We start from the raw sequence: 23,095 nt of genomic DNA on the forward strand, positions 1-23,095 counted from the left end.
TTCTTTGTCAAACACTTTGTAAATCTCCATTTCTTTAGCATCAGCCTTTGGAGCTTTATTAGTTTCCTTTGATGGTGTCATGTTTCCTTGATTATTCATGATCCTTGTGGCCTTGAATTGGTGTCTGCACATTTGAGGAAGTAGGCACCTCTTCCAGTCTTTAAAGACTAGCTTCAGCAGGCAAAGCCATTTACCAGTCAGCCCATCAGAGATCCAGAGATCCTGAGTGGGCTTACTTCTTGAGTCCTTGTACTGGCAAGTATGGTGCCTCGGTCAGCAGACTGGCAGGCCTGGTGCTTGGGTTCATTTGTGCCTGGGTCCATGGGTTGGGCCCAGAGCCTGTGTTCACTTGGGTGGGTCTGATGCATAAGTCTGTGTTGGGGAGCCTGGGATCTGTGTCCAAATGGGAAGACCTGTCTTCTAGGACCACAGGGGTCAACCAAGGCTACCAAGGCTAGTCAACCAAGGCTAGTCTCATAATTTGCCTGCAGATTCCCTTGGATTTTCTACATCAGCAGTAATGTGATCTAAACCAAGGCTACCAAGGTACCAGTGGGATGAACCTGACATCTGGGTCTAAAGGGACCAGTCAGGTGCTGGAATGGGCCAGGAACCTGGTTTTGTGGGAGCCAGCCTGGAGGCTGTGGACATGGGGATTGGCCTGGACCTAGGGTGATCCTGGAGCCTGAGGCTACAGCTGCTGGTCTGAAGGTTGGGTCTGAGGGAAGTCATCTGGCACTACTAGGAGGGCAGACTAGGAGCCTGGGTCTGTAAGAGATTATCTAAAGTTTAGGTCTGCAGGGGCCAGCCTGGCACTGGGGCAGGCTGGCAGCTTGGGGTGTGGTAGCATGGGCCCAGCTGGAGTCTGGGTTCATAGAAGCATAGATTCATGGGAGCTAGTTGGGAGCTGGGGCCACAATAGTCATGATCTAAGGGAGCTGGCTTGCTCTGGGGTGGTCCAGGAGGCTTGGTTCACTGGAGTCCACCAGGAGCCTGTTGTCACAGAAGCTGCCTGGAGCCACTGGAGTTGTTCAAATTGATGTTTCTAGGAGGGGACAGGCACTAAAAAATCCCACACTACCATCTTGCTCATTTTACTCCTGTCTCTTCTAAGACTGAATTTTTCTATACACTTGCTAATCACAATATCTGTGTGTTCTTTCTGTGAGTTTTTACTAACTGTAACTGCATTCATTTGCCCAATTTAGCTGTGGAGTCAATACTGACTACTTACATGAGATCAGATCTGGCCACAGCTTGTCAGGGGCACATGGTAGCAAGTTCTTCCAGTGTGCTTTCTAGTCTTAGTATCAATTTGATGTGATTTTCATCTTAATGTGCTAACACAGTGTACCTTCTTTACATCAAAATATAGTATTTTATATAAAAATCACCCTTAATTTCCACAAAATGGCTCCCAGAGTGATTTTTAAATCTGTTTATACTAATTTGCACAGCTGCTAAGTAACTGAAATATGTTGAGATTCTACCAATTCCCCCCCTTCTTTTTTTTGAAAAAGATTTACATTACAGTCAGCCTTCCATATCCATGTTTCTAGAACCCACAGATACAGAGGGTGATTGTAAGGGACTTGAGCATCCAGGGTATCTTGGTGTGGAGTGAGCAGTCCTAGACTCAATCTCCCATGGATACCAAGGGACTACTGTATATGATTATAATGTCAGAACTTACAATTTGTGTCATGAGCTCTGTGGAAACAGAGACTAGGTGTAACAGACATCTCCATGTTTGTCAACTTACACACACCTTCCATCTCCCACCTACCTCCCCCATCTCTCTTACCTAAGCCTGGCACATGGCACACATATCTGTGCCAGCAGACAACAGCAAAGAGTCAGGGAATCAGAGATGAGGTATCAGTTAGGAGTGCTGTGACCTACCTGAATGAGTCAGGTGGCTTTTCTGCAGTGGGGAGGGAGCTGGAACATCAACGCAGAGAGCAGAGGGCAAGTGCAGATGCACAGCAGGCATATGGCTCACCAGCATTCCTCACATAAAGACTGGGACTAGGGGACTTCCCTGATGGTCCAGCAGTTAAGACTTTGCCTTCCAATGCAGGTGGTGTGGGTTTGATTCCTGGTCAGGGAGCTAAGATTCCATATGCCTCCCGGCCAAAAAACTAAAACATAAAGACAGAAGCAATATTGTAACAAATTCAATAAAGACTTAAAAAAGAAAAAGACTGGGACTTCATCTGTTTACACTTACAGCCCAAGGTCTGGCTCTTTATAACTGATTAGAAGCTATTTTAAATGAATTATAATTAAAATAATAGCTAATATTTACTGAGGACTTACTAGGAGGTAATCTTGAACTATGTCAAGATTAGTAAACAAGTGTTAACCTGTGAGCCAAGTTAGAATAATATCTTGTATACGATATGGTTGTTTGCTGGAGTCCTGTTCACTCCTTTATTAGCTCTCATAATTTGCCTGCAGATTCCTTTGGATATTCTACATCAGCAGTAATGTGATCTAAAAACATGATAATTTGTGTCTCCTTTTCTAATCCACATACATTTTTATTTTTCTTGTCTCATTGCTTTGGCCAAGACACCAGTTAATTAATAGATAGTAGCAGTAACTGGAGAAATTCCTGCTTTATTCCTGACTTTGATAGTATTGCTTCTAAAGGCTCACTACCTAAATATTATGTTTGCTGTAGTTTTCTACAAATTTTTGCAATTATGAGTGAGTACTGAATTTTACCAAGTTTTTATTAAATCTTCTGAGATTTTACCAATTAACAAGAAGTCATTTTTAAAGATCCCACCATTATTTCCATGAGAGAAAGATAGATAGATAGATAGATAGATAGATAGATAGATAGATAGATAGATAGATTAGAAAGGTTATAAAAACACATGATCAGACTACTCATTCCAGAGAAGATGAAGTGGGCACATTTTTCTCTACTTTTCCAAAAATCCTGGACATTATATATAAAACACAAACACAAGAAGATTCTAAAAGGTGGAGAGAAGAAGTACTGGATAGGGACCTCAAGATCCAAGGAATGACATGGTGGTTAGTTCCCTGGGTTTCCTTTTTGTCATGTATATACCTTGGGCTGTGTGTTAAACAAGTCTGTAACCCAGAAATGCCAATCCCAAGAGAACTCTTCTCTCTCTTGGCAAAGGATGAGAAAAGAGATGGCCTAGCAAGATAGAAGCCTTTAGGCAATAATCACCTTATTCTGGCCAAATGCCATTGGAAAAATGTGGGACCCCACACCATCAGCAAGGCCAAGAGGAAGGCCTAGACCTCCATCTCTCTTAGCAGTAAGGAGGAATCCCTCCTCTTCCCAACTGAGGTGACGTCAGAAGAGGCTGATTGGGAAGACTGAACTTCCATTCCCACCCTGAAGTAATGAGGCACTACTTCCCTCTCTTGCTTGGGGTGTTATTGAGCAAGGACAAGGGAAAATTTGTATTTTCACAACCACCCAGTGGTAATAACATCACCTACCCCACCACCACAGTGTCAAAAATCCCTCATCATACCAAAAACCAGGAAAATATCAACTTGAATGAAGAAAAGGCAATCAATAGGCACCAAAACCAAGATGAGAGATGTTGGAATTATCTGACAAGGATTTTAAAGCAGCCATCATAAAAATACTTCAACAAGTAATTATAAAACCCTGGAAATGAAAAAAAAGACAAAACCACTAGAAAGTCTCAGCAAAAGAACAGAATATATGAAGAAGAAACAAAGGGAAGTTTTAGAAGTGAATAATGCAGTAAATGAAATTTAAAAGTCACTTGATGGGCTTAATAGCAAAACGGAGATTATAAAGGAAAGAATCAGTGTACTTGAAGATAGAAAATGCCCAACCTGAACAACAGAAAGAAAACAGACTGAAAAAAAATTAACAGAGACTCAGAGCTCTATGGGGGCAATAATAGAAGATCTAACATTCTTGTTATCAAAGTCTCAGAATGAGAGGAGAAAAAATAAGAATGCTGGGCTAAAGAAAGAAAAACTATTCAAAAAGTATTGAAATTTCTCCAAACTTGGCAAAAAGCACAAATCTACAGATTCAAGAAACTGAATGAACCCCAAAGAAACTCAAAGAAATACATACCAAGACACATTATAATCAACCAGCTGGAAACTAACAAAAAAGAAAAAAATATCTTCATAACAGAGAGAAACAACACATTAACTACAGGGGAAAACAATTTAAATGACTGCTGATTTCTCATCAGAAACCAATGCAGGCAAGAGGAGTAGCATAACATTTTTCAAGTGCTGAAATAGAAGAACTGTCAATCTAGAATTCTATACCCAGGGTCGGCAAGATCAAGTGCCTTACAAAAGGTGGTAAAAAGGGAGCCAAGAAGAAAGCAGTTGACCCATTTTCTAAGAAAGATTGGTATGATATGAAAGCACCAGCTATGTTCAATGTAAGAAATATTGGGAAAACACTAGTCACGAGAACTCAAGGAACCAAAATCTCATCTGATGGCCTCAAGGGTCATATTTTTGAAGTGAGCCTTGCTGATCTGCAGAATGATGAAGTTGCATTTAGAAAATTCATGCTAATTACTGAGGATGTTCAGGGCAAAAACTGCCCGACTAATTTCCATGGCATGGATCTTACCCATGATAAAATGTGCTCCATGGTCAAAAAATGTCAGACCATGATTGAAGCTCACACTGATGTCAAGACTACCTATGGTTATTTGCTTCGTCTATTCTGTACAGGTTTTACTAAAAAACGCAACAATCAGATTCGGAAGACCTCTTATGCCCAACACCAGCAGGTCCTCCAGATCCGCAAGAAGATGATGAAAATCATGACCCAAGAGGTGTAGACAAATGACTTGAAACAGGGTAAATAAATTCATTCCAGGCAGCATTGGGAAAGACAGAAAAGGTCTTCCAATCTATTTATCCACTCCATGATGCCTTTGTTAGAAAAGTAAAAATGCTGAAGAAGCCCAAGTTTGAATTGGGAAAACTCATGGAGCTACATAGTGAAGGTAGTAGTTCTGGAAAAGCTACTGGGGATGCAGCAGGTGCTAAAGTTGAGTGAACTGATGGATATGAGCCACCAGTCCAATAATCTGTTTAAAAATCAGACTTCCAATGGTGACAAATAAAAGATCTTATTTGTGAAAAAAATAGAATTCTATGCCCAGGAAATGAAGGTGAAATCAAGACATCCTCACTGTAAAGGAAAACTAAAAGTATTTGTCACCATCAGACCTACCCTAAAAGAATGGCTAAAGGAATATCTTGAAACAGAAAGAAAAAAGAAGGAAACTTGGAACATCAGGAATAAAGAAAGAGCAATGGAAAGAGTAAAAATATGGGTTAAATATCATGGACTATCCTTCTCCTCATTTCTTTCTTTTTATTGGCTGCACCAGGTGGCTTGCAGGGTTTTAGTTCCCCCACCAGGGATTTAACCCAGGCCCTGGAAGTGAAAGTACTGAGTCCTAATCACTGGACCGCCAGGGAATTCCCTATCCTTCTCCTCTTGAGTTTTCTAAATTATACTTGACAATTGAAGCAAAAATTATAACATTACCTGATATGGTTCTCAATATGTGGAGAGGATATGGTTAAGATAAGTTATCAAGGAGCGATGGTAAAGGAATCTTGTAAGGGTAATGTTTCTACATGCTAGTTGAACTGGTAAAAAGCCAACATCAGTAAACCATAAGTTACATATGTTTAATGTAATGCCTTGAGCAGCCATTTAAAAATCTATTCAAAGAGATATACTCAAGATACACTATAGTAAATCAAAATGGAATTATTAAAAATATATTCAAATAACCTACAGAATGGCCAGGAAAGTAAAACGGAGGAATAAAAAACAGAAGAAACAAGAAGAAAATAAACAATAAAATGGCAGACTTAAGTCATAATATATCAATAATTACATTGTATAAATCAATGGAACAGAATAGGTAGCCCAGAATATACCCACACAAGTATAATCAACGGCTTTTTGACAGAGGTATAAAAGCAATTCAAAATAGACAACTAGTGAAAACATACTGTATAGCACAGGGAATTTTACTTAATGCACTGTGGTAACCTAAATGGGAAGGAAATCCGAAAAAGAGGGAATATATGTATATGTATAGCTAATTCATTTTGCTGTACAGTAGGAACTAATACAACATTGTAAAGCAACTATACTCCAATAAAAAATAATTTTAAAATAAAAAGCAATTCAATATAGAAAGGACAGTCTTTTCAACAAATGGTGCTGGAACAATTGGACAACCATATATTATGGATATAAGCCTCTTGTGGAATAAATGTATTACAAATATGTTCTCCCACTACGTGGCTTGCCTTTTTACTATTATAATGGTTACTTTTGATTAAAAGAACTTCTTAATTTTGCTGTACTATACTCTAAGCCTTCATTTTCTCATCTGTAAACTAGGCATTATGGTAGTATTTCACTCACAGGGTAGTTATGAGGAATAAATAAAAGAATACAGGTACTCCTGGTACTTAGCAAAGCTCAAAAGATATTATTATTATCCCCAGTGCCACCCTTTTTTCTCTGTATAACCTTCTATTTCCTTCCAGGTTCTCTATTATGAATCTCTGAAAGGTCACATGTGTAACAGAAAATGCTGGCCATATGGAGAAAATTGAGATGACTCATTCTCAATCTCATGACCGCACCTACTTAAAATCCCAGCCGGGGTGACTACACCGGGTGACTACAAGAAGGAAGTGGGTTCATTTTAGTGACTGACATCCAAAGAGCAATATGCTTTCTTCCACAGCATGCTTCACCTTCATCTTTCTCCTCTGCCAGCTCACAGGTGAGTCCAGCAAGATCTTCCTGTTTTCTGGACTGCCTACCCCATCCTGCTTGTAGCTCCAGGCTTCTGGCTCCACTCTGGGCCTCTGGCTCAACTTAGGAGGCTCTGCTCCCTCATCTAATATTGCTTTTTTTTAAATAAAAAAAAAAATCTTTATTGGAGTATAATTGCTTTACAATGGTGTGTTAGTTTCTACTTTATTAACAAAGTGAATCAGTTATACATATACATATGCTCCCATATCTCTTCCCTCTTGCGTCTCCCTCGCTATCACCCTCCCTATCCCACCCTTCTAGATAGTCACAAAGCACTGAGATGATCTCCCTGTGCTATGCGGCTGCTTCCCACTAGCTATCTATTTTATATTTGGTAGTGTATATATGTCCATGCCACTCTCTCACTTTGTCACAGCTTACCCTTCCCCCTCCCCATATCCTCAAGTCCATTCTCTAGTAGGTCTGTGTCTTTATTCTTGTCTTACCCCTAGGTTCTTCATGACACTTTTTTTTCTTCTTAGATTCCATATATATGTGTTAGCATATGGTATTTGTTTTTCTCTTTCTGACTTACTTCACTCTGTATGACAGACTCTAGGTCCATCCACCTCACTACAAATAACTCTATTTTGTTTCTTTTTATGGCTGAGTAATATTCCATTGTATATATGTGCCACGTCTTCTTTATCCATTCATCTGATGATGGACACTTAGGTTGCTTCCATGTCCTGGCTATTGTAAATAGAGCTGCAATGAACATTTTGGTACATGACTCTTTTTGAATTTTGGTTTTCTCAGGGTATATGCCCAGTAATGGGATTGCTGGGTCATATGGTAGCTCTATTTGTAGTTTTTTAAGGAACCTCCATACTGTTCTCCATAGTGGCGGAACCAATTCACATTCCCACCAGCAGTGCAAGAGTATTCCCTTTTCTCCACACCCTCTCCAGCATTTATTGTTTCTAGATTTTTTGATGATGGCCATTCTGACTGGTGTGAGATGATAATTCACTGTAATTTTGATTTGCATTTCTCTAATGATTAATGATGTTGAGCATTGTTTCATGTGTTTGTTGGCAATCTGTATATCTGCTTTGGAGAAATGTCTATTTAGGTCTTCTGCCCATTTTTGGATTGGGTTGTTTGTTTTTTTGTTATTGAGCTGCATGAGCTGCTTGTAAATTTTGGAGATTAATCCTTTGTCAGTTCCTTCATTTGCAAAGATTTTCTCCCATTCTGAGGGTTGTATTTTGATCTTGTTTATGGTTTCCTTTGCTGTGCAAAAACTTTTACGTCCTGTGGTCTCACAGAGGGTAGGAAGAGACTGGAGGGAGAGGAGAAGGAATGACTTTGGGAGTTGACTGCCCTTCTGACTGTCCCAGGGAACAAAGGGCTGAAAGAAGTGGTGTTGGGTATCAGGAAAACCTGTGTCCTTATCTGGATTCTGCCATGAAATAGATGAAGAATGTCATCTTCCTCGGACCTCAGCCTTCCTTCATTTTGAGGGTAATTTTAAGAACAAAATGAGATGGTACAGGTGTATATTTATTTACTTAGAAATATATATTTAAAATATTTTAATTCAAATACATTTATAACATTTATACATATACTTCTATGTTTTATATTTATGTAAATATAAATATGTATTATTTAGAAAAATATTTTAAATTATTATGCATTTAACAATCATACTGATGGCAGAGAACATTTGAATTTTCTCTCTTAACCCAAGTAACCCAATCAGTCTCTACTTAGAAAACCAACTCATAGGTAGGAACTTTATATTTAATGCCATGAAGGACTGAGGACTTTTCTATGCCTGTCACAGGTATTCTAGTCTTTCAAGATGTTACTATCTTCAGGGCTCTCAGGAAGGACCAGGAACCCCATAAGTTAGGAATATCTCTCTGGTCATCAAACTCATGGAGAACCACCATGAGGTCTCCCTCTGAGGATTTGGTGTGGCTGGTTCATTTATGTGTGCCCCAGGCCTGCCAGAAGAGAACTGCCCAAGCCCACGTAGTAAGTCAGGGCTCACTATCCTCTCTTCCCCGCCACCTGGTGTCTTGAACTGTTCAGCATCAACAGACTCTCACCCTCTGTGAGTTCGTTAAAAGTTTGCATTTTTAGGAAGCACCTGGTCCTGGAACTGGAACTGACCCTTACTTTAAAAATCACTCCTTGAACGGAAATGGTGATCAGAAGGGGAACTTGGGGATGGTGAAATGGGGAAGGACATGGCAGGACTTTTCAAAACCCAGGTGCCCACCTGAAACATGATCTGGGGCAGCAGGGTGCAAGTTGCAAGTGTGCACCCTGCTCCAGGAGGCTGTGGCAGCCTGCGTGCTATAACTTCCATGATTGAAAGAATAATCTGAGATTGTCATAGAGCCTCCAGTGGGCAGGACGGTGAAAGCAGTGCTGGCCCTGGAGAAGAACTCCTGGGCTTGACTTAGTAGCTATATTATTGTGGATAAGTTTCTTAGCCTCTGAACCTCGGTCTTTACAAGTATGTAAGAGGAAATGAAACTTAACTTGCAAATTATTGTCATGTTTTAAATAAGATATCAAATGCAAAACAATATAATAATAATCACCATTTATTAAGCTCCTATTACATCCAAGGCATTTTTCATACAATCTCCTCACAAATCTACAAGATAGATATTATTATCCCCAAAACTTAGGCTCTGAGAGGTCAAGTGTCTTAGGCACGATTACACAGCTATTAGGAGGTAGAACAGAAACTGAGTTTCCAAACCTAGTTCTCATTTCATCACACCAAACTAATGGCCTAATATTGTACCCTCAGAAAAAGTGCTCAATGAATGTGTATTTGAGATGAATCTTCCCCAGAGATTCCTTCCCTCTCCAGGTACATGAGGCCAAGGTAGGCAGTGGAAATGCCCAAGAAGAGTAGGGAACTCCATTTCCAGGATGTGAATGCACCAAACAAAATTCACCCTGGCCAAATTCAGAGGGACCAAGGAATAACTCTTGCAGCCTCAGTATTCTCATCTGGAAAATGGACACAATTTTATGATGATTATAGGATACAGTAGGGTTGAGGAGACAGTTTATAAAAGGAAATCAGAAAAAGTGGGTGAGGAGGTATTGGGGAGGTGTTGAAAAAGACCAGAAGAGACAAACAAGAGGAACGTTTCGGAGATGAGTGAGGGGCAGAACAGTAGGGAACTTGAATATGAATGTTGCAGGTTAGAACTGGAGTGTTGGCAAAGGTGGCTGGTGAATTGGGAGGCTTGTCAGCCTCTGTTCCATGTACATCTTACATGGTACTGATTGTAAATGCCCTTTCCAAGTACATTAATTAAGGGGAATTTGGGTAAAGAACAGTAGTTTCCAAAGTCGTTTTTTTCTTTTTTAAGCAGTGGTTTCCTTTTATAAAAAGAAAACTTGCACAGAAACAAACAACTCTGATGCATAGAATTGAAGCCTCCCTGATGGAAGGGGGTAGTTCCATAGCTTCCACCCCATCCCCTACCCCCTTGACCTCCATCTAAGCTCCCAAGAAATACACTGAGGCACTGCCACAGACCTCAAAGGTAGCAGGGGCACAGCTTGGGAAACCCTGCCTTAGGAGCCCTTGTTACTAATCTTGGCCTTCCACTCACTTGGCACACATCACTATAATCTTCAGAGCACCAGACTCTTCATCTATAAAATGGGATTGGACTAAGTAGTCCCTAAAATTCCTCCTAGCTTTGAGATGCTCTGATCCTTGGTTTCCATGGTGAGGGTGGCATGACACTGTGGTGCATTCTGATAGAGGCACCCAGTACTGGAAGGGGTGCTCGGGGACAGGGCTGGCAAGCAGGAGGTGGGCTTTACACATTCCGCTATGCCGAGGTCTTCCTCCTAGGCCACCATTCCTTGATTCTGGCTGTACTGATGGTGCCCCTTCCTCCTAATTTGGCTCCTTCCCTCCACTCAACACATGAGCCTTGGGGGAACAGGTTAAGGGGAGGAGGTGACAGCAAAAAGGAAAGGCAGGTGGCAAAAGGGAGGAGCTGTTGTCCGTTCTTGTTATGAAGAGCATCTTAGGGCTGAATCTTCTGGTGCCAAAAATACCTGAGACTTGGCCAGGGCAGAAAGCAGAGGGTCTCCTGCCCCAGCTTCCTCAACCTCCGAAAGTAGGTTGGTGGGGATGCTTGCTGTAGGAATTATCTCCCTGCGTGGTGATTGGACTTACTCTTTTGCTGTGAATTAGCCAGTGACTGATGTATAGGCGTTAGTGTCCAGACCACCTTCTAAGAAGCTTACCTTACTGAGAAGCCATCCAAAGAAGTTTTGGGAAATCTCACTTTTAGCCATTCTTGCAGAAATGAGACCAAAAAGTGGGAAGGTTTCTCAAAGCCTGTCTCATAACACTCCTGCCTGTCGTTTCCTCTTGCCTCCCACCATGTCTCAGACTGCTCTGTACTTCTCAAAGTGTTTTCACATCTGTATTCACCCTTCATCCTTCCCTAAATCTTGGTGAATAAAGATTATTCTTTTTCTCCTATGAGAGGTAAGAACACTGAAATTCAAATTTACGTTTAGGATGTAAACTGGGGATAAGCTGAAATTCAAAATGGTAGTGGGAGGTAGCAGTGGAAAGAATGCAGGCCTCTAGAGGAGATGGGGGAACAAACTAGCTTCTCATGTCACTTCTGCCACTTTCCAGTTTGGGGCCTTGGGAAAGTCACTCAGCATCTTGGACCCCCAATGTCTTCATCTATAAAGTGCAGCTTAACCTTTATCACATAGAGTTGACTTGAGGATCAAGAACGGGAATACCCATTAAACCAAGTATTCATTGCTGGAGTTATTATTACAGTGGAACCAGAATGGAACCCAGGTCTCCTGACCCCCATTTAGGCCAGACCTCTAACTTTTTTACACTGTTGCATGTTGTCTGGGAGAAGAGACCATCTCCACATGTCCCTGGATGAGCCTCCAGACCCCATCACCAGGTGATCTGGAACCTAAAGCCTGTAGATCAGTGATCCGCTAACTCACAGCAAAATGGTATGTCCAGTCACCACCCATGGGAATAGCTCCTCATGGGGAATTTCAAGTGGAAAATGAAGTGACATTCATGGTGGAATTTCAGGGGGTAGGTGTGAGAAAGAGTTGAAGACTTCCTCAGGGAAGGGCTTTGAACTAGGATTTATGGGTCTTAAATAAGACTTAGATGGACAGAGAAAAGGATAAAGCACCAATAAAAGCGTGAGTTAGGAGGTAAACTGGGAATAAGCTGAGGAAGGAGCCCTGGCTGCTTGTCTGGTGGTAGTAAGTGGGTGGCAGTCCAAGGCTTCATATCTTCCCACAGCATCAACTATTGCTGGCCTAGGAACAAAAGCCCTGATACAATCTCAGATTGTATCTCAGATACAATCAGATACAATCAACCTGGGACATGTGATACCCCTGAACTAATTACTGTGCAGAGGAAAGCTACCACTTGAGTTGAGTTACCCAAACCATATGGCTGCTACAAAATGAGGAAGGACTGAAATGAATGCAGAGGAGGCAAGTTACAACAGTCACCACATTGATCCAGGTGGGAGGGTAGATGATTCTCATGGGGCCCAATCCTCCCTGGCCTTGTAGATAGGTGTTAGTAGCTACTCATTCTCTAGGGCCTTCTGATCACACAGGTCATGTTACATCCCCCACCCCCATCATGTGTTCCCTAAGTACTGTCATTTCCCCTTTCACAGCACATGTTGTTACTCATTTAATGACTCTCTCCCAATTCCATGAGTGCAAGGATCATGACTATCTTGCTCCCCAGTTATACCCTCAGCTCCTAAACAGTGCCAGGCACAAGTATGGAACTAAACAAATTTTAGTTAAAGGAAGGAATGACTGAATGAGCAGAGCATGACTTACCTAGACATGGTAAAACCCTATAGGGTCACACATCACAGGTGGAGAAGCCATCAGAGAAAGGGGAGCTTCAGTTCAGTCTTAGAAGCTGAGAAGAGAAGTGTCTTGTTTCTGGACCCCCTTTCACAGTCAACTGGGAAGAGGAAACAAAACTGGCTAGGACTTAACCAACCCAGGCCCCTAACGTCTGAGCTCACGTTTAGGGAATGGCATGGAACTACTTTCTTCTTTTACGACTCTTCTCCTCACCCTGAAGATACAATAAAGATAGACCAATATCTTCCACCTAGGTTCATGTTGGCAATTTGCACTGTATTGTCCTCCAATTTCATTCTAACAAGGAACAATGAATTTGGGGATATTTTCTTATATCTCCACACAATTAACATTTCTTAAAATGTACCCTAGGAAGATAGCACCATGTATATAAAGATGTAAAAAGAACAATTAATTATTCATGGCTTAAGTGCATGCACACATGCTAAAACACTAAAACCACATCCTTACAATTTTGTCACCTCCTTGACATATACATGTCCCCCAAACCTCACATGAAAATTAAAATACTCAAAGGTGCCCTAATCCAATAATTGAACCTACTTGGGTGCAAGTGATATCCAATCTTTATTTGACTGCAAAATATTCACCCCTTCCATCTCATGGTTGAAGTAAGAGAATGAATACATTAATTGATAAATCAAAAATTCAAATAAAACTGGTTTTGTCTATAACATTTAGTGGAAATATTTTGACACCCCATGAGATGATCAAAGAGAAAGTAATGAAAAACCATCCTCCCTTAGTATTAGAGTAGCAGGGAGGGTAGCTTTTTGGAAAATCAGCTTACTTAACAGGATGATTTGATAAAGGTTTGAGTGATCCAAAGTATATATGCATATATATAAATTATAGGGGAAAACTGTTTGAAAACAGGAATCAGCTCCTAAAAGGCATTTACTCAGGAAGAGAAACAAGTACTTTTAGAGATAAATTTAGCAAAAAATTTGGTCAAGATCCAAGACCTGTTATCAAGGGGCTAGGTCAACATTTGGTAGCACCAGATTCCCTTACTCTGGGGGCACTGGTAGAGCAGCTTGTACTTGAAGGAAGGTCACCAAAGGACTTGAATGGTAAATCGGGATTCCATGAGACCCCAGGGCTTCAGAATTGACACCTGAGCCCTTGAGGGAACTGAAGAAGGGGACTAATAGAAAGGGCTGGAGCTGGTACAAATGCCAAGGGACCTTCAAACTGAGCCATAGTGGAAAGAGTCCAGACTCCAGGGCTGGAGTGACATTGGGTTAAATCCTCAAATTATCACCTGCTAGCTTTGTGCCCTTGGAAAACTTACTTACTTTTTTTGAATCTCAGGTTTGTTTTTGTTTTTTTAATCAAATCCAGTTAACAAACTTTTGCTGTAAAGGGCCAAATAGTAAAATTTTAAGCTTTGCAGGCAGTATGAGCTCTGTCACAACTATCCAACTCAGCCTCTGTAGTGGAAAAGCAACCACAGACAATGTGCAAAGGAAAGAACATGGCTGTGTTCCAATAAAACTTTATTTTCAAAAACAGGGGGCAGGCCAGGTTTGGCCCATGGGCTATTTATTAGGTTGCTGCTCAGTTGACCACTTCTGGAAGCTTTTTCAGCAGCCATTCCTAACTGTTTTTCACCTGGAGCCACAAAATCAGTGATGGTTGTTTGCAAGTCACGCTCTCTGAGGTGAATTAAGATTGCACTGAAACAGAAATTTGGGAGGCAGGGAGCAGTAAAGCCCTACTACAATTCCTGATAGTTCAGGTTAAACATCACAAGGTAGCCTGGGCATATTCCAGAGCTCCCAGTCACTCACCCTTTTCCTTTCCACTCAAGGAAGGATATTGGAATTCAAGTGAATGAGAACCTCATTTGGGGATGAGCTTTAATTCACTCCCATCCACCATAAAATAAAAAGATAAATCATCCTCAAACTTCTAAGCTATCACTATCTTTAAAGACTTACAGCTTGCCTCTCGATGCCCTGGTTTGTGCTTAAGAACCTCTGCCCCAGGTCAGATAGACTGTTACCTTCTTCATCTGCAACAAAATCAGCTCTCCCAGGAGCAATCTGAGAGTCCTAAATGGAGCTTGGACAGTAACCTCCCCACTTGTCACCCCACAGGAACTTGTCAAGGATGCAGCCAACCTCATGGTCTACCTCAGAGCTTGGTCTTTTCAGCCAGAGATCTCTGGGAATGGGGTGGGTTTGCCTGTAGTCACCCCTTTCAGACAGAGAGTTCTGACCTCAGTGCCTTTGTGTGAGTGAGGTTCCAAAGGGTTTCCCAGGACTGGTTGGGTTAGACTGAGAGGGTTTCTTGGGACCTTTCCAGGACCCAAAGGGAGTGAGTAATTGGTGGCAAGGTTAGGAACTCAGGTTTATTTTATGGTTCTCTGTTTTTACAGGGCCAGCAGCCTGTGGAGTACTGAAAAAGCTAGTTGGTGCCCTTGGTGGGTCTGTGAATTTCCCACTGAATCTCTCAGCAGATCCAATTGACAGCATTATCTGGGTCTTCAACACAACCACTCTTGTCACCATACAGCCAAAGTTGGCAGACAAAAAAGCCCTTATCATAGTGACCCAACATCGTAACAAGGAAAGGGTGAATTTCCCACATGAAGGCTACTCCCTGAAGCTCAGCAAACTGAAGAAGAATGACTCAGGTGTCTACCGTGTGGAGATACACAGCTCAACCCTCCAGGATCCCCTAACCCAGGAGTATGAGCTGCGTGTCTATGGTGAGCAGAACCAGTTCCAAAGGTGGATGACTGCCTTCTTAAAATGGTGAACTCCCTGATATTGGAGCTGTTCAGACAAAGGCTGGATAAACCCTTGGCAATAAAGTGGAAGAGGGAACTCATGCATGGATGAAGTAGATATAGCCAACCCTTGAAGTCCCCTCTTAGATATTCAGTAAGAAGGATTGTGGTGCAGCAGATAGGCTTTATGAGAAGTGACAATCACGCAGGTCAAATGTTGGCTTCTCTACTTACTAGTTACATGGCCTTAGACAAGTTACTTGATCTCTTTGAAACTTAGTTTCCATATCTGTAATGGGGAGTAAAGTGATACCTATCTTAGAAAGATTATCAGGTATAACTATCAATCACACCTCTTCCCGTGAAGATTCTAACCAAATGAGAAATAGACACAAGAATCAGAAAGGAAGATAAAAATATCAGTTTTATTTTTTCTGGTAAAGCTGGATAATAAAAATACTTTCCCCCAAGTCTAGACTTTGGTGCCTATTCAGGGAAAATGAACTTATGAAACAATTACTCAACCAGCTAAAAGAATAGCTGCCTTTCTCACTGAGCTGCAATATCAGGGACACCAGGAGATGGGCCTGCAGGTTTGCATGTAGGAGGTAGACCATGCACCTTGATCCAGGTGTGTCCTCCATATAGATATAGTTGAGAAGAATGGAAGACCTGCATTGTGCAGGCAAACTAGCAGGGGTGGGGGGAGGGGGGAGGGTAAACCACATTTAAACAGCAATCATAACAGCCCAAACATGTAAATAGAGAAATGTAGATGAGGGATGTCAGACTCACCATCTCAGCAATGAAACAATTGCTCATCCTCTGAAAGAGTGAGCACAAGGTAGAGAGGGGAACCAGAAGTGTTGCTCCAATACCTTTGTTCTCTCCTAGAGAGTAAAGTGAGTCTCTTCAAGTAAGCCTGAGGACAGGGGAATAGGGAGCCTCCAAAAAAGATAAAACTAATGAACATCTAAAATGCTTTTAACACAGTGCTTACCATATGCCTGTGCTTAGTAAATGGCAGCTCATTCTTGTTGCATTGTAATTATTTCTATTACTACTGTTGTTGTTTTATGGCTGTGGGCAATCTGACCTAGATTGTTCTCTTCCCCAGATAAGAATGAGAATTCTGCTCTGAATTGCTGCTTCCTCTCCACTCTGTAGCACACCAGGGAGATTCAGGTCCAAGGTTTACAAGAATAATGCAGAAAAAATGAGGGCTATGGGCATAATTTCCACACTTGGTTGTCTATTTCTCTTTTACAGAGCACCTGTCAAAGCCCAAAGTCATCATAGGTCTGCAGAACAATAAGAATGGCACATGTATAACCAATCTGACATGTTCCATGGAACAGGGAGGAGAGGATGTAACTTACAGCTGGAAGTCCCTGGGACAGGTGACCAATGAGTCCCATAGTGGCTCCACCCTCCCCATATCCTGGAGGCAGGAGAAAAGTGATATGACCTTCATCTGCATGGCCAGAAACCCCATCAGCAGCAACTCCTCAAACCCCATCTTTGCCTGGAAGCTCTGTGAAGGTGACTGTCTCTCCTCTTTCTCCAGGAGCCCCTGGTCTTAGGACCTATATCTTCTTCAGCTCCTGGCCCCCCTTGGGAACAAGCCCTTTGTGAAAACTGGAAGCCCTGGGGAAGTCATCAGACTGGGAGGAAGGTTGCAATTGCTCCAAAAGTTGGGTCATTTTCCCTAGCTGACTCTTCTCCCTGCCCTGTGCCTACACCCATTCTCTCTTTAAAGGTGCTGCTGGTGGCCTGGCTACCACTGTGATCCTCAAACTTCTGTTGTCACTCACCCTGCTCTGTTTCATTGCACCGGTGCTAATTATTTTGATCATACGAAGAGAAAGAAGAAAAGGTAGAGCATGGACTATTTTTGTCTTCACCCTCAATCATGCATTTTCTCCTTCACTCATTCAACAGTATGTTGGACTGTGTGCCAAGCTTGGTGTTAGGCACTAAGGATGCAGAAATGAAGAAGCCATCATCTCTGTCCTAAAGGACAGCACCAGCCATCTGTACTCCTTAATTCTGGAGTGGAGAGAATACCTGAGCCCTTAACTTCTCTCCTAAGACAAAGGTTCTCCTAATTCCTTCTCCAGTGCCTGCCCTTCTCCTTCCCCTCAGAGGGACTTACTAGTGTATCCCTCCTGCTGACACAGGTCACACACTGTTGACTCTGCTCCCCTGACTGGGAGGCCATGGCCTTCAACTCTGAGGTCCACAAACCAGCACTGTCCGTTCAGCCCATCCCTGTCAGAGCCCCCAATCCATCCCAGTTCTCTCCATTGGATCAACTCCAGAGACTTCTCTCTACTCCCCACCTCAGTCTAGATACATTACTCCTGGAGAAGCCTTTCTCTGTCTTTCTCCAGGCTGTACCCCATGCTCTGTGTCCCTAAACCCTGCTGATTTGTCTTCTCGGGTTCCCACTGATACTGTCCACTCAGGGTATTGGGGAGGGACCTAAGCGTTGGTTGGGTACGAACTGCAAACTTTGAGATATTCTCTCCCTCCTGTAAACACTGTAAAAGCATTTCTGATCTCCTCTGCTTCCTCTTTTGGCTGCCTTTGTCCAGAAATTGGGAAGTGAAGTGATGAGGGTGACCAGTTCATCTTGGGGTTCCTGGGTTTAGCACTGAAAGTCTCATGTCCTGGAAAACCCTTCAGTTACAGGGAAATCAGGATGGTTGGTCACCCTAAGTGGGTCATCCAGATGGTGGGCCAATGTGGGTGGCCAGGGGAAAGAGGAGCCAGCTCTGATTCTCTCCCAACTTGGTTTCAGAGTCCATTGAAGAGAAGAAGGGACTGAACCTTCATCCAGAAACTCTTAACTACTCCCCCACTTTTGCAGAGGCCTCGGAGTATGACACAATCTCTTACTTAAATGTGAGTTCTTTCCCATCTTTCCTGGGGACTGATTCTCCTCTCTGAGGCCCTCCTTGCTTTACTTGAGATTTTTCCATGGATTTGGGCAACATGGGAAATGAAAATGTATAGCCCTTTAAACCCAATGTACCTGTGCCTCCCCCAAGTCTTCATGGATTCTCTCTTGTGCAGGAACTGGTGGCCCCTGGAGCATCTGGCTCTGACCTAGCCAGTAACGCTCACACTGTGATCTACGGAATCACTCCTTCCCCTCCACTGTTCAAAATGGCCACTCAACAGACCCAATTCCTTTTGCATAGGATGGCGGGTAGAAAAATGTGACTTTGATATGATGTTTGAGTTATGGTATCAGAAAACTGGCTTTAGAGATGCCATTTCCTCTGAGGCAACTCAAGGAAGCATCAAGAGGGGGCTCAGAGGGTCCATGGTGGCTCTGGGCCCTCACTCAAGGCTTCCCAAGTGTGGGTCGCCAAGCTGCAGTGAACAAACACAAGGTTAATTCAAAGAACACTCTTTGAAAAGAAAATCCTAAGACTAAGGTTTAAAGAAATGCAAATAACAAGAGACAATTTGTAGACAAGAACTAGGTAGACAGCTTCAAAAGGTCCACTGGCAAAAATCATTGCAGCTGAGGCTAGGTTTGCTCCTTAGGTTTCATAGTGCCCTTTCTACATTGGCCCACTTAATGAAGAAATAAAAGCACTTTGGAGCTTCAAAACTCTTAGTTTTACTCCAGCCTTCAGTGTCTCCTGATCAGGATGCATCTTCTTACACTTATCCACAACTTTTCCAAGAGGAGGTATTATGTTTCCTCTTCGAAGTTGTTGGTGTCCTGAGAGCTCCTTCCTTCCTCACAGGGGTGACCTCTTTGTGCTTCACTCAGCCCGGCTTCTGTCAAATTCGATCACTTTATCACCATCCTCCCTCTTCCCCTGCTCAAGACACATTCCCTGGAGACCACAAGACTGTCCTAGATGTTCAGGAATAAACTTCACTGACCCAGGATATTTTTCTCCAGCCTGGAAGGAGCTTTTGTTATTGCTGTCATTGTTTTGTTTTGTTTTGTCCCTTTAGTCATCATTTCTGATTTGCCCCATAAGTTCTTTTGACTGATGAAAAAGTTTATTTCCAACATTGACAATATGATTTCAAATTATCCTTTAATAACCTTAGGAGGCTCATTTTTAAATAATGCAATTCCTTTAATAACCTTAGGAGGCTCAGTTTTAAAATAATGCAATTTCTTCTTTTTAAAATTTTATTTATTTTTGGCTGCATTGGGTCCTTGTTGCTGTGCACGGGCTTTCTCTAGTTGTGTTGAGCAGGGGCTACTCTTCGTTGCGGTTCAGTCTTCTCATTGCAGTGGCGTCACTTGTTGCGGAGCACGGGTTCTAGGCACATGGGCTTCAGTAGTTGCAGCTTGCAGGATCTAGAGTACAGGCTCAGTAGTTGTGGTGCACGGGCTTAGTTGCTCCGTGGCATGTGGGATCTTTCCAGACCAGGGCTCGAACCCGCGTCCCCTGCATTGGCAGGTGGATTCTTAACCACTGTGCTACGAGGGAAGCCCGCAATTGCTTCTTGAAAAAAGTCATTAATAATTACAATAGCAGTCACTGACAAGAGCACTTCCCACTCCCCCATTCAGGCTCCAGAACCCTCTCTTCTCTCTCACCGTCTCCTCCCACCTCTGTTTTCCCTTCTCTGGATTCTGGATGTCTCTTTGGCCTTGTCTATGTGACCCAGGGGGTTGGCAATGATTTCTTTTGTTTGTTTTTTGTTTTTTAACAGAGCATTGTACCAGAGGAAAATGCAGTAAATACACTTTATTCCACTGTGCAAATACTCCCAAAGGTAAGAAGCTTTAGAGCTGAGTTTTATCTTAGCTGTCCCATCCTTCTTCCTGTTTCAAGTTTAGCTAGAATTTCTTGGGCCCCAGAGATCTCATTTTCCCTGGTACTAAAAGGCACACCAGGATACCCATTCCCTTTGCTTAAGGTTACACAAGTATGTGGGGAATAGAAGAGAACTGTGTTTTAGGAGTGAAAATGGGGGCAATGTGGAACAAATAGAGTAGGAGAGAGGTTCCAGGCAGGATCAATAGGGAAAATCAGCAGGATCCTGACTGAGGGCCTGGGGAAAGTTCCATGGCTTAGGCTGTGCCTGGGAGAAAGGGATGGCTGGGGAGACAACTCCGGCTTGTTTCTGAGCCACTAGCAAACTGGAGGCAGGAGAGTGTTCCTCTTCTTTTCCATGGTCTAGCTATGTTACATGCGCTTTGCAACTTCTCCCCAGTCAAGCTACTAACGTAGTAAGCATTTAAAGCTTATTCCTTCACAGATCACACTTGGCAGAAGCCAGGAATGCCTTCCTGTCTCCTCTCCCAACCACATCAGAAAAATGAGGATGGGTAATGCACTTTGCCTAGTAATAGGAAAGGTTGGTTTGGATAGATCATTAGAAGGAAAGTTGAGTTCATTAAGCATTCAACAAGATAAATGTGGGTTAGGCTTGAGGAGTAGTTTTTCTAAGGTCAAAATGATTAAACAGTGGGAGAAAGCATAGCGAGAGGTTTAGGTTGGGTACCCTTGGCAATGAAGAGTGTCTGGGATGGTGGGGTCTCCTGAGGGGATCCATAGTTCTGCTCCTCTTCAGTGTTCTGCATCCTTATGTCTGCCCAGCAGGTGGAGAAATCCCACTCACTGCCCACGTTGCCAGACACACCAAGGAAATTTACCCATGAGAATGTCAACTAAGCAGCCATGTGCTCCAAAGAAAATGGTCAAAAGATTTCACTGACTTAATCAAAAACATCAAGGAAGAATGAAGGACACTGACTTCCTTCCAGAATAAAGTATCCCTTAGGCTCCTACAGACTTAAGAGTTCCCAATCTGGGAATTTCCTGGTGGTCCAGTGGTTAGGACTCTGTGCTGTCACTGCTGAGGTCCGGGGTTCAATCCCTGGTTGGGGAACTAAAATCCCACAAGCAATGTGGTGAGGTCAAAAAAAAAAAAAGAGAGAGAGAGAGAGTTCTTCATCCTACCCACTGCTGAGAAATCTCTTCAAATCCAGAATCCCTCCTGGAAATGTGATTGGGAATTTATCAGCCAACTCAAAGCAAGGGCTTAGAAGCATCTCTGTTGAAATGTAAATGCGGTTTCACACATTTGAATGACAGCTCCCCTTCCAGGGTTTGGAGATGAGGAATATACCAAGGGTTAGGTTGCCAAGAGGGCAAGAACTTCGGATCAGCCAGCTGATGTTCCCCGCAGAAGCAGAAGACAGCAGTCAGAAATGGATTTATTTACTGACTCACCAACGACGTGCCTGGCACTGCACTGAGCTAACTGTGATTTTCGTCAGATGTGCTCTCTGTTCTCCTGAAACTGACCCTTCATGAATTATTTCCGTGGGCAGTGGCATCAGGCCTGACCACGGATTCCCAACACCCAGGGGGTCAGGTGTGGATTCACAGGACTTGGGAGTCAAAGAACACAAGGACAGAGAAGCCAGGTAGAAGACCAGGTAGAAGCCAAGTGAAAACTCAGAAGTGTGATTGACCACTGCCCCAGCTTCATTTACACTTTTGTGCTGCAAGGGAGAAACCCAGGCCTTAGGCCTATGTAGGAGCCCATCTCAGTGGAGGAACTGCCCTGAAGACATACTTTGAATCTATTTATAGGAGACTTGCAAACATTTAAAGTTGTTTAATTCATTCAATGAATATTTATTAGGAACCTCTGTTAGGTCAGTCTAGCAAATAAGACAGACATGATCCCTGCCCCCATAGAGCTCACCTTTTTAATGAAATGAGAAATATGTGGAGGGAGAGTGTTGCTTTGGATGTCTTCCTGGACACGCATCTTGAATGGAAATGTTGGAAAGGGATCTGAGGTCTCAGGTCTAGGGTTGTGAAGTATTTCCTTTATTCAAGGGAAAACAACTTCTGCATTGGGGGAGTACAGTGCCTCACAAGCACTGCAGCACTCTTTCTGAGGGATTTTGGACAAGAGTGAGTTTTATAGAGTTTTAGAAGAGGCAACTTAGAAACAGGGCGTGATCGGCTAAGAGGTGGGGATTTCCCTCTAAGTTCTAGTTTCTAGGGTAAGGCGAGCTAGGGAAAGCTGAGTTGGAGGATTGTGATGAGTGGATGTTAGGTTCCTGGACAGGTGTTTCCCATAAGTGCAGGCTGACTTAGGCTTAGATTCGTGATGTGGGCTGGACCACTGGGGCAGCTACCATTTTGTGGGTCCAAATATATGAACTATTAGAAATAAAGTGAAGAAATGTGTGTTAAAGTTTGTGAAAGGAGAAAATATCTGCTCTGTGTAGAAAGGCCCACGTGGGAGAAGAGCAAGTCCACTGGCTGACAGCCAAGCTGAGCTTCCAGCCGACAGCCAGCACCAGCTGCCAGCCACGAGAGTGAAGCCATTCTGGATATTCCATCATTCTTGACACCTCAACCAACACCACGTGAAGCAGAAGAACCAGCTAGGAAATCCAGAGAATAGTAAGAAATTTAAAAATTGTTGTTTTAAACCATGAGAGAGAGAGAGAGAGAGAAAGAGAGAGAGAGAGGAAATATCTAGAGAAAAAAAAACTTCCGATAGGGCTTCCCTGGTGGCGCAGTGGTTGAGAGTCTGCCTGCCAATGCAGGGGACATGGGTTCGTGCCCCGATCC

At 42.8% G+C, this 23,095-nt stretch overlaps 1 protein-coding gene and 1 pseudogene across 2 annotated transcripts; both read left to right on the top strand.

Moving 5' to 3' along the window:
• Nucleotides 1-601: 601 nt before the first annotated feature.
• LOC307174730 (small ribosomal subunit protein eS1-like) lies at nucleotides 602-5,126 on the top strand (annotated as a pseudogene). The gene is made up of 2 exons: nucleotides 602-672; nucleotides 4,316-5,126. The product of its transcript is annotated as a small ribosomal subunit protein eS1-like (transcript).
• A 1,545-nt stretch (nucleotides 5,127-6,671) lies between these two features.
• On the top strand, nucleotides 6,672-22,159 carry SLAMF7 (SLAM family member 7). Its single transcript, XM_079940792.1, has 7 exons — nucleotides 6,672-6,824; nucleotides 15,156-15,488; nucleotides 16,779-17,051; nucleotides 17,269-17,385; nucleotides 18,313-18,416; nucleotides 20,205-20,267; nucleotides 21,095-22,159. Exons 1-7 carry the CDS (start codon nucleotides 6,770-6,772, stop codon nucleotides 21,167-21,169), a joined length of 1,020 nt encoding a protein of 339 aa, XP_079796918.1. The 5' UTR covers nucleotides 6,672-6,769; the 3' UTR covers nucleotides 21,170-22,159.
• Nucleotides 22,160-23,095: the final 936 nt, after the last annotated feature.

Source organism: Stenella coeruleoalba (genome assembly GCF_951394435.1).
Source record: "Stenella coeruleoalba genome assembly, chromosome: 1".
NCBI lineage: Eukaryota > Metazoa > Chordata > Mammalia > Artiodactyla > Delphinidae > Stenella > Stenella coeruleoalba.